This window comes from Micropterus dolomieu, linkage group LG11 (genome assembly GCF_021292245.1).
Source record: "Micropterus dolomieu isolate WLL.071019.BEF.003 ecotype Adirondacks linkage group LG11, ASM2129224v1, whole genome shotgun sequence".
In the NCBI taxonomy this organism is placed as follows: domain Eukaryota; kingdom Metazoa; phylum Chordata; class Actinopteri; order Centrarchiformes; family Centrarchidae; genus Micropterus; species Micropterus dolomieu.
In genome coordinates this window covers 11,129,630-11,141,287 of record NC_060160.1, presented here as the reverse complement: position 1 = coordinate 11,141,287, position 11,658 = coordinate 11,129,630, and the positions used below count along the sequence as shown (strand labels likewise).

Here is an 11,658-nt window from a genome sequence, read left to right as displayed (position 1 = left end):
GGAAACTCGATAAGGGCGGAGTTGAACTGACTTGGCGGCCATATTGAATATTATCTGTTGACAGTTGTAGCTGAAGGAAGCTCAAAGATTTTGTTTTAGCTAACTCATGCTAGAAGTCTGTTGTGCTTTTCAGTTGAATTAGGACGTATGTCCCAAACACTTAATGGTTTTATTTAAACCAAGAGATGGATGAAGATGAACGGCAAAGGAAACTAGAAGCTGGGAGAGCTAAGGTTTGTTGCTAACATTTAACGCACGCTAACTGCTGAATGCTAGCAGTTACCGCTAGCCAACTCTTTTGTGATGGCTTTGCGTTTGTCCACTGCTAACTGGACCGTCCTCCAACATTATTGTTTCAACGTTTTGTTTGTCGTTGCTTAGATGTCGTTTGCCCGTTAAATTACAGGCTCTCGTAACTTTACTGTTTTGCGCGCATATGCCGCGGGTTGATCATTAATCTAAGGTTGCACGTAGCTAACGTAAAGATAACTATAACGTGTATGGAGTAACGTTAACGTTTGGTTAATCGGCTAATAAATTGAATCATTTCGTATAAGGTGATACTTGAAGTTCAACTGAGACTGACAGATGCACCCTTTTTCACAAAGACTAGGGAAATGCCTCTAATCTGTTTTTAAAAAAAATTAAAAAAAAAAAAGTTTTCCTTACATATTTCAAGGTGTTACATTTGCGCGCGCAGGTGCATCCAATCCAATGTTGTCGTCCGAGTTTTTAAAAGCATTTTTGGCACATTAACTTTTATGTAATTCATTTTTAGTGCTGCATTTCAGGAACACTTGCTTTTTGCATCCCAATAATCAATCCCATTTTTCAACAGCCATAATAACTTTCACCAACTCAGAGAAACTATTTTACAGCTAGAAAGAGTATCCCCTATGGCATTTTTTCAGCTGTCTGTGAAAATTGCTACTGTGGTGTCGCCAAAATGGAAAAAGCAAGCAGCTGTTTTTACTAAAATGGTCAAACTGTCAAAAAACAGATTTAAACTAGGCCATGTGTTCAGAGTAGCTAAATAAATTGCATTTCTTCAATGTTGCATTTCTCCTCCAGCTCATGGTAGAACTCATTCAAAAGATAGCTTGGTACATTAGTATGATGCATAATACTTCATAATATTAAATAACTCAACTGAACCACTGATATTCCTTGTGACAGAAATCCTCCAACATGCCGCGAAGTCAGTCGGTAAGTAGAGAAACTGGTGACTGGCAGACATTATTCCTTTTGTGATTTCGGTCTTGCTTTTTGTTTTGTTTCTCTTGGGTGGACAATCAGGGGTTTCTTCTCCTTTTCTCTACTACATTTTTTATTAATTGATGTCAGCATTTGAGATTGAAGCCCACAGATACAAAGAAGAATGACTGGAGACAGATTATCAAGACTGTAAACCTGAATAGATAATCTGTTGTGCATTAATAATTTTCATGTCTAATATAGCCAAGCAACTAGCACACAAGTTGTCATGCAGGTTGTACGCCATTAGGCGGTGCAGTGAGCCCATGAGATTTGGGAACGCTGAATATATTGCACTTGTATCTCACATGAATGGTGTTGCTATGGTAATACAGCGCTGTCAGTTGCCTTTACTGTATTGGGCGCATGAAAAAGCTTATTTATTAGCCTCACTTTAAGCATGACACACACAAAAAATCAAACCCCACAAGGTGTATTGGTGCAGAAATTGTTGAGAACACACTAGCAGCATTCAGCAGTCCAGCAACATCTGATATGGCCACAATAGGCTCCAGCTACAATATGTTAGTCATAGTCTCAGTAGTGCAGAAGTGGCCTTGGGTAAAACGCCGCTCATCTGGCTAATGTTTCAATCTGAGATGTGTGTTATGGCAGGCGGAGGCGGTGAACAGAATGATGGAAGAAAACGAAGGGTGGGGTTTTAAGTGATTAATGAGAATGAAAGCAGATGAACATTGGGAGGTGGGAATAGATTCAAGTGTTGAGGGAATTATTGTTTTAAGCAAAGCTTTAACCTGGTTATTTTTGGGGGGTTAGAAAAAAGAGGCACTAAATGGGAGTACAAAGCAAATTTACAATGGGGTTGGTTTTATGACCAGGCACGTAACATGTCATCAAAATAAACAGTGCCACACATGCGCACATAATGGTGCCATTCACATATATGTGACTCATCACACAAGGCAAACAAGTAGCTCTCCCAGGGCAATGTAATTTCAAAATTGAATTGAGCATACACACTCTTATGCTGCTTGCCACACACAGAGCTCTGTCTCCTCCTCTCCATGTGAATGCATCTACCAGTCTCCACCCTCTTTCCCTAGTCTAGACACATGCCATCTCCTATCCAGAGTTTGTGGATCTCTCTGCACTGTATGTTGGCTGTGGCAGGGAGTTTTAGGATGAATGGGTTTGCAGAGTGTGCTGTTGCCTACAGACTGCAAGATCTACATTTGGACACTAAAGCAACTGCCCTGATAAAGAAAATCTGACGGGTCTGACCACCACCAAGAAAGGAAGTCGATGATTGACTGTCACTCATGATGGAGGGCTTTATGAAGGTCCCTGTCACAATGTGAATAGCTCTCATCTGTTTTAAGCTGCTTAAAGAAGAGCGAGAGAGACAGACATCGCCTAAAAAGAGGAGTGTGGTGTTGAGAAATGGTGGATTTGTACCAAATCGGTCTCTCCGGAATTCATGCTAAGTATTGTAGCTTGATTGGGGATTTTTTTATGTAAATTAACTTCTCAGGTTCAGATTCTTGATTTTTGTTTTATTCTTATTTATTTATTTTGATGCTTCAAAAACTCCTGTCAACCAGTTTGGCTGCCTCTGTCTTTGACTTTCTTGCATGCTGAAAAGTGACTGAGAAGGATGAGTACTTTTTTTTTTCTTTTTTTCTTTTATTTTTTTGTAACCTTGTGCTGTGTCTAAGGTTGTCCAATGTGTGTCACTCAAATGTGCACTTCTCATGGGTTGGATACAGCTCTCTGGAGATTTGAGAATATTTAGCATCACCTCATTTTGAACTTGGAGACCTTGTCAGGCTATGGTGTGATCTATTTTGGGTGTGAGTTTGGGATTCCGGTCTCTTTTAATTTTTTTGGCTGTACAACTCTGACTCATCAAAATAAGGGCTGCCAATCTTAATTTCTTTTCTACATCTGGAACTATCAACACTTTGTACACATGCATTTATACTTTGCGTAATGATTTCAGAATGTCGTTTTGATTACTTTTTTTTCAACTAAGGATCAGTCTGGACTCTAGTTTTCCGTCACCCTTGACCCCTGAGCTTCATCATGCTGATAGTGTGGTGGTGCTCAGTGGTCCTTACTTATGTGTCCATCTACCTCTCGCTGTCCTTCCTGCGCAGCTTGCTAGCTTCCGACAGAAGCGGGCGAAAAGCGACGGTGCGGGGGCGGCGAAAAAGGCGCAGAAGAGGAAGGGCCAGACTGTCTCGCAGAATGACAGCACAACGCAAGACGGCCGCGTAGTACCAGCACTTTCTTCAGCTAGTGAGGCGAAACTGAACAGCAAGACCAACCATGAGGTACACCATGGATCACACAGAGATTATCAATCATGTATCACTAATAAAGTTAGACAGGAGACTGAAGAAATCTGATTTGTGTGGAAATCTATATGTTTGGTTGAATTAAAACCACTGGTCCTTTTCACCACAGAAATATTTATTGTATGACATCACTCAGGACTATTCACCTGGTCACATTACATGACCTAGAGCATTTGTCTAATTTGTATATAACTGTATATGCTTTAACAAGTGGGCCGTGCCCCCTGCTCAGTAAACATACATTAGAGAAATGGGTCACTAACCATCACATTGCCTGTAGGACATGTTGTCATAGCAACCTGGCCAGGATTAACTGTGGCACTGTTTACTGCGTTTTTAAAGGAAAGGTTCACCCACACTGTTAGTTGTACATATTTGTGGCACATGGATTGCACTGACACTTTCTTTACATTATTAGGCAAAGTGGGGGAAAAATGGACTTAATTCTGAAACCGTTTAATACTTTAGGAACTCCAGAAGCAAGAGAAATCAGAGGTTCAGCCAAACCGACAACAGAAAGATCAGCCTCCCACCCTGAAGCAAAGCCTGTCGCCTGTGGAAGATATTAAAGAGGAGTTAGTTGCACTCACTGGCAAAGAGCAGCTCAAGGTATATGCAGTCAATGATTATATGTTTACAAAGGATATCAAATTGTTGCTTTTTTTTAATTTATAATGTTTCATAGTCTAAGCGTCCGACAAGCCCTATTTTTTTGTGTGGCACAATTAAGTTTGTCTCTGCTGAGCTAAGTATGACTCGATGTTACTAGTAAAAGGAAAGAATTTATACATAGCATTATAATCCTAGGCTCTAAATTCACACAGTGGAAACTGGCTTCTGAAACTATTTTTTAAATCAGTGTTTATGTGCAATGCAGTGTATTTGGATTAGTTTGGTCAGATGGATTTATTTGTCTTCATGCTTTGAGTCTTGTTATGCTATTACTATGTGTATGATCAAGAGGGTGTGTGCATCTGTGTTCTGTGTCATCCCTAACCCATGGGGGAATGTAACAGTCTGCCTGGCTGCACTGATTCGAAGATGCCACATAGTTTATCTATAATATATATTATGTATGTCAATGTGTAGAGGAATGAGTTTAAACTGGGTGTCTAAAGTCTTAAAATCTTGTGTGTGGTCTTTCAAAAAACACTATTTGTTTTTTCAACAAGGAATTTGGTCTTGTTTTCTGTTCTAATTTTCTCAAGTAACCTGTGGTTTAATCTGTTGTCTGGCTGGCCACTGAAGAAAAGTTTTCTTTATTAGTTTATTTTTTATTATTTAATATTTGGACTGCTTAAGGCAGAAATGCATGTGTGCTGCACGGTACCTTAGGAAAGTATGTGAATGCATGATGGTATATTTGTGCTTATAAAACTGACTGACGCTTTTATTCCACCTGCAGCAGTTACAGGAGGCTGTGGAGAAGCGTAATGAGATTATTGCCAGGCTCAGCTCCAACCTGCAGGAGGCCCTGGCCAGCAGAGACCAGGTACAACTGGAGGCACAGTCTCTTACTGGACAGATTCAGGCACTACAGAAACAGCTCCAGCAGGTAAGTGCCACTCAAAGCTAAATCTGTCTGGCAGCACTTCGGCATTATTGCTGATGAAAATATTCACTTCATTATTCATAAGCACAGTACCTGAAGTTGCATATTCTCTGAATGTTCTTTCCCACAGACCAGCGTAGATTTTCGACGCATCAAAAGTCAGTCAGGGGCTGAAGTCTTCAACACTCATCGACAACAGCATCAGTATGGCCATTGCTCCAAAGATGCCGACATCAGTCATAAGGAGGCACCATCAGAGAGTGCAGGTCCTGGCTCTCAGTCAAGTGTTGAAGGCTTCAGCACAGACACAGACAGTGAGACTGACGCTGTTCTGCACAAACTGAGGGCTGAGCTGGAAGAAGAAAGGGAGAACAGCCAACGCATATGTGCTGAACTAGCGGAGGAGATGGAGAAACACAAACATGTGCTTTCTGAACTGGAGAAGGAGAAGAAAGGCAGGGAAGAGGAGCGAAAAGAAAGGAATGCACAGCTGCAAGACCTCCAGAACCAGTTAAGCTTAGTCCAAACTCAGTGCCTTGAGATGCAACAGTACAAAGAGGAGAAGGAGAAGCTCAACCGAGAATTGTTGGAGCTGAAGAAAAGGCTTCAGGAGGACGAAGATGTAGAGAGATTTAGCGAGGAAGTGGCCGACTCTTCCCTTCATCTGCAGACCCTTGAGGAGGAAAGACGTAGACAGGAGGAGATGCAGAGGCTCAGAGAGGAGCACAGAGAGGAGCTGGAGAGAGTCAGGCAGCTGTTGGAGGAGAGGGAGAAAGAACTGAAGTTCAGAGAGGAAGAGGTCATAGGACTCAAAGCTTCAAAGAATCGGCAGAACCAAGCAAAAGCTGGTTTTAGTTGTGATGAAAGGATTACTATAGATGAGGCGAATCTGGAAAGTGAACCGCATCAGGACAGTATGAATGTATCAGTACCTGGGGATACTCTAATGGAGCGCTACTTGTCCTCAGCTCCTCTTGCACACTCAAAATCTTCAGTGGTCAGTGAAAGCTTTGAACACTGCAGTCAGTTGGACATCTCTGCAGACTACAGGTTAGAGAAATGCATATTACCGTTTGTGTGTGGTTTTTCTTTTTAAAGGCTAGTTAATTCCCAATATTTGTCTATGTGCCTCTTTTCACAGTTTTGAACTGAACAGTGAAGTGTTTGGAGAAGAGCCTCTGTTGTCAATTTCAAACCGTTTCCCTGAAGAAAATGACAACCTCTACAACAGTTCTAGCCCACACCTCCCCCCTGACACCCCCGTGGTTGATTATACCAACCCTCAGTCTCCATATCCATGGCTTCACAACCCTACTTTCGGCGAGCTGGAGATTAGTAAACTGTCCGAGCAGCAGTTGGAGGAGACGGACTTGGAAAAGGAGCTGCTGAATCAGCAGTGTAGGGAGCTCCGTGAGGAGCTGGCTCTCAAGGACAGGGACTTGATTGTGTTAAAGGAGGAAGTTATCAAGAGTGCTGAAGAATTGGAGGAGGCCAGGAGCAGGTACAGTAACAAATTTAATTGGGCATGTGGTTGATTGTGGGGTGTGTGGTTTTTTTTTTTTTTGTTTGTTTGTTTTTTCTTCTTCTTCAGATACATTTCTTTGCATTACTTTTATAGCTTATATTTTATTGTAGTTGTTTTATTCCTCAGTGTTCAGTTTAGTTACCTGTGCTGACTTATATTTTGAGGGGGCCATTTTACATCTTCAATAGTTTTCTTTTCGCCAAGTAAAAACGCGTTCATGGTTTCTTAAAAAAGCACAGTACATTTTTTGCCACTGCTTTTCACAAACTAGCTCCCCCTGAATTTCGTTGTGAATGTTATTTTAAAATATATGTTAAACATGAATATACATGGGTTAAACTCGTGTACTAGTGTTAATGCATCTATTTTTTTTTTTAGATGAACTATCTCAAGAAAAGTCACTCTAGTTTATTGTTGCTTAAAGCTATTCTTTTTTTTTTTTTTAACTAAATTTGCCCAGGTGGGCTCAAGTAACAGAAGAGCTCAGGCAGGCTCTCTGGGAACTTGAAGAGGAGAAGGAGAGGAGCAGACATGTTGAGGAGGAGATCAGCTTGAAAACCCATGAACAAGACAACCTGAAAAACAAACTCAGTGCCTTCGTGGAAGAAAGGGAAAAAGAGAATGCTGTAACACTGATGGGAAAGGAAGGTGCTGAAACCTCCCTGCTGGTCCCTGCTATCTCTTCATCAGAAGGTGGAGATAAACTGGTAGGGAAGCTAAAAAATGAGCAGGAGAAGGAGGCTGCACTCTCGTCTCATCAAAAACAGCAGGAGCTGCTGATATTGTCTCTGCGGGAGATAAAGGAGACTTCAAAGTCTTCCAAACAGAGCCCTGAGCTCAGAGATGACAACCAGCTGCAAATGCTACAGGTAATAAGTGAGTTAACAGCTTATTGGAATGTAAACATGCTAGTCCCTGAACGCATTTGTTTGTTGTTTTTTTTTTTTTACCCAACTCTATTCAGATAGATGGAAATAATGCTATACAGTAGTAGTAATGTTTGTGCTAAAAGCCTTCAAAGGGAGGAGGGAATTAATGGTATGAAACAAAATAGTATAATGTACAAAAAGCTAAAAGAATTTCGCTTTCATCTTTTCTCAAGGCTCATTGTGAACTTGTCATCTCGGAGCTAGCGGAGACAAAAACAATGCATGAAAGCACAGTAGCCCTATTAAGTCAAAGGACTATAGAGCTGGATGGAACATTGAAGGAGCTTGAAACAACTCGTGCACAGATTCTAAATGTTCAAATGGAGGTGCAGAGATTGCAGGAAGAGCTGGAGAAGAGCCAGGCCTGTCTGGACAGTGCTGAAAGAGAGAAGAGTGAACTGGAATCTCAGATCTTCTGTTTGAGACAAAACCTGGTCAACCTAGAGGAGGCCCAAGCCCAGGCAGTGCAGGAGAGGGAGGTGCACAGGAGAAAAGAAATGGAGATGGATGAACGGATTACAAAAATGGAACAAGTCTTGGAGGAGGAACTGGAACAGTTTGAGAACCTGCTAAAAGCCAAGGATGTTGAGGTGAGAGATAAAGTGAAAACACTTGATTTAGTTTGCTCTGTTTAACACAAATCTGTTTAATTCCTACTGTCAAGAGATTAACATGATGTATAAAATTATTTTTACAGTTTGCTGAAGAGAGGGAGAAATGGGAGGAAGAGAGCCAGGAGAAGGAGAAAGAGCTCCTTGATGTGAAGCATCACTTGGAGGAGCAGAGGAGAGAGAGGCAGGAGGAGGTGAAGGCCCTCCTGGAGAAGCAGGTTGTGGCTGTTGAGGAGGCTTCAGAAAGGCTCAAGACATCTCACCAACAGGATATCAAAAACCTGATGGAGAAACATCAACAAGAGGTGTGACTTACAAACGCCATTGGTCGTTAATTTTACAGATTAATGATTGCGTTTATTTAAAGAAATTGCATTGTTAAAAGATTAATGTAAATATTTTTTATGTAAAACTCCAAGAGCTATATTTGTTCCTTATGCCAACCCCTTCATTGCTACATTCTAGTTATTTGTTTGTCCATTATATATTTATTTATAAAGTATAATATTATATATTAAATTGCGTGGTGGTGAAACGTACATTAACATAATGTATTTTTTTGTTAGCAGGGTATCTCAAAAACTTCAAACTTCACATGTATTGCATGTTGTCTTTTTTGAAAAACAATCCTCATTTTATGTTCTTTATCTGAATGAATTCCTAGATTTCTGAGTTGAACACTCACCTGGAGTCAGAACTGCTTAAGCGGCAGGCTATTATGGAGGAAGAACAGAAGAGACAGATCAGTCTGATCAAACAGGTATCTTAATACACAGAGCAAGCATTTCACCTTTTATCTCTGACACACTACACTTGAATCTCCTAGTTATTTAACTTTTTGCATTCTTTAGCTATATTTTATATTGTTTTTCAGCTTTTCATGTCCCATTATGTTTTCCCTCAGGTAACCGAACGTGAGCACGAGAGGATGGTTTCAGAGCTGACTGCCAAACACAATGAGGAGCTTAGTCAACTGAAGATAGAACTGTCCTTGGAGCTGAGGGAAAGCATGGAGGCTGCCCACCAGGTTGAACTGCAGCAGGTTCAGGTATAATATACAGTGTATACACAGGCAGTCTCATCTTCAGCTGGAGCATGCTGCAAAATATCACTTGTCTCCTTACATAACCATTTTATAGTCAAAGGAATGGTGCTACAGTAACTCCTTTCTTGTACTTAATACTGTTGTTTAGTAACTTTGGAGATTTAGGCAGTTAATATTTTTTTTACTTTGCACCAGTTATGGAAAATGCCTAACATGTAAATAGAAGACACAAGCCTAGGAAAAATTCTCACACAAAAACTATACCTTTTATGTTTTCACTTCCTTTAGGTCCAAAAAAACATTGAGCTTGAAGCCTTGCGTCTAAGCCTGACCAATGTCCACATGTCCCAGTTGGAGCTCTCCCAGGTAAACTTGCAACAGGATAAGGAGTCTGCTCTCACAAAGGCCCAGGCCTCCCTGAGGGAGACATTTGCCCAGGAATGTGCACTCCTGCACGCGCGGCATCAGTTGGAACTGGACCAGGTCAGACAGCAGAACCATGAGCAGCAGGAGAGACTGCATGAGCTGCACCAACAAGACATGAGTGAGTGCAGATCCAGAGTGCTTTTTTTAGTTCAGTTAGTGTTCTTTTTCATGTTTGCCCTCAGGTGCACTCAACATGTGTGCCACCATTATGGATGTGTGTGAGTCACCCTCCATTCTTTAGAAGCTTGTTCAGAACAAAGTAGAGCACAGTGTCAGATGTAACCTTCAAAATCTTTGACGTGGGTGAATCTTTTCATTTGTTTGTATGCATTTTCAGATGAGTTGAAGCAGCAGTGGGAGACTCGCGTTGCTCAGGAGAGAGCTTCCATGGAGGAGAAGCAGGCCAAAGAGATACAGGTCAAGCTTTATAAAAATTGGAATACAAATGTTGAAAGCCGGTTTAAATATATATTGCCATTCCATTGCATATTTTGGAAGTTATACCATATTTAATTAATTTCAATTATATATATTTTCAATTCATTTTGTACTCTTTCTCTCAGGCTCTGAGGTCACAGTGGGATACGGACGCTAAGAACACAAAGTCAAACCTCCAAGCATCTCTCTCAGATACCCAGAACAGCCTTACTGCCACCCAGACAGAACTCACCAGCACCCAGGCCTCCTTCACTCAGACCAACAAAGCTCTAACTGAAGCCAAGGCAACTCTGTCCAAGACCCAGTCCGAGCTGCAGGACTCTGTGGCCAGGCTGAAAGAACTCCAGACCTCCAGTAAGGACCAGAACCAGAAACAAGACATAGAGCTGAAACAAGCTTGGGCTGATAGAGATGCTGCTGCCCGTGAGTTTCATCATTCTACAATGCTTCTATTAAGGCTGCACAATCATCTAAATTCATTATTTTCTTATCATTTTAATCTGTATCAAAACACAACAATAATGGCCCATCATGCTGACTGGCTGATAGCAGAGCTTTTTACCAGCATGAGTTATACTAATTTGAGACTCAGTCTCTGTATTTTGTGTTCTAGTTTTATATAAGTTGTTGTTGCTTTGCTCACTCTGTTGTAAATGCTGCTTAGGTGCTCTGGAGGATTTGGTTTCTAGTCATAAAGCTGTGCTGCAGGAGAAAGAGCAGCAAGCACTCCACCTAGAGGAGAAGGAACTGCAACTGCAGCAAGAGGTGAGTTGTGAGAACACAATAACATGTAGTTAAGTTGCTATTTATTCTCATGTCAGTACTCCGACCCTCACATTAATAAATTTAACTAAATATATTTTTATGTACTTTTAGACATTTCTCTAATTCAGTTACCAGTAGTAACAATAGAAAACTTTGTTTTGTGGATTTAGATATCAAGTTTTTTTTCCCTCTGTGAAACAGGTTTTGCGCCTACAGGAGGAGAAGACTTTGCTAAAACAGAGCTCAGAACAAGAAGTAGGTCAGCTGTGGACCCAGCTGGAGAGCATGAGGACTAGTCGCCAAGAGTTGGGAGGTGAGATTGATGCATCAGTCTGTCATTTGCTTGACAATGCTGCATTTATTTAAATACTCAAAATATTAAAACTACAAGATGTAGAAAACATGTTTATTTATTAACAATTGCTGTTGTCTGTGTTGTGATTTGACATTCAAAGGAAAATAAAATTTGTGCTCTGACATCCACTGCATGTGTGTATTTCCAGCTACTGTGTTCTTACCATGTTCTGTCTTTGTTGTCCGCCTTATATTCTTACAGAGCTGAAGGAGCAGCTGCTCGCGCGCTCATCTCGTGTGGATGACATTGAGCGCCTGAAGACGGAGTTTAATGAACAAAAACAGGAAATCAAAGAGCAGAATGAGGCTGAGCTGGAAAGCTTGAGGAGGTAGGAGAGCACCACAGGCGCCCACACAGTCATGAGGCATTTATTCTCACAAAAGTATTTAACCTTCAGTGTTTGAAATTTAAAACCGAGATTCAAACTCTGGCCAACACAA

At 41.1% G+C, this 11,658-nt stretch overlaps 1 protein-coding gene across 5 annotated transcripts in view; it reads left to right on the top strand.

Annotated features, from left to right (window-relative positions):
• The first annotated feature begins 56 nt into the window (after positions 1 to 56).
• pcnt (pericentrin) overlaps positions 57 to 11,658 on the top strand; it is a 39,974-nt gene continuing 28,372 nt past the window's right edge. For 3 of the 5 annotated variants that reach the window (XM_046061755.1, XM_046061757.1, XM_046061754.1), the window contains exons 1-18: positions 57 to 233; positions 1,177 to 1,206; positions 3,372 to 3,548; positions 4,041 to 4,181; positions 4,978 to 5,127; positions 5,255 to 6,174; positions 6,266 to 6,625; positions 7,110 to 7,518; positions 7,752 to 8,168; positions 8,276 to 8,494; positions 8,854 to 8,949; positions 9,094 to 9,237; positions 9,523 to 9,778; positions 9,998 to 10,077; positions 10,224 to 10,521; positions 10,763 to 10,863; positions 11,065 to 11,176; positions 11,420 to 11,546. In XM_046061755.1, the coding sequence (XP_045917711.1) occupies positions 186 to 233; positions 1,177 to 1,206; positions 3,372 to 3,548; positions 4,041 to 4,181; positions 4,978 to 5,127; positions 5,255 to 6,174; positions 6,266 to 6,625; positions 7,110 to 7,518; positions 7,752 to 8,168; positions 8,276 to 8,494; positions 8,854 to 8,949; positions 9,094 to 9,237; positions 9,523 to 9,778; positions 9,998 to 10,077; positions 10,224 to 10,521; positions 10,763 to 10,863; positions 11,065 to 11,176; positions 11,420 to 11,546 (4,085 nt within the window). In that variant the 5' untranslated portion in view covers positions 57 to 185. The remainder of the gene's footprint in view (positions 234 to 1,176; positions 1,207 to 3,371; positions 3,549 to 4,040; positions 4,182 to 4,977; positions 5,128 to 5,254; positions 6,175 to 6,265; positions 6,626 to 7,109; positions 7,519 to 7,751; positions 8,169 to 8,275; positions 8,495 to 8,853; positions 8,950 to 9,093; positions 9,238 to 9,522; positions 9,779 to 9,997; positions 10,078 to 10,223; positions 10,522 to 10,762; positions 10,864 to 11,064; positions 11,177 to 11,419; positions 11,547 to 11,658) is intronic. The other 2 variants (XM_046061758.1, XM_046061756.1) reach the window with 1 other exon arrangement.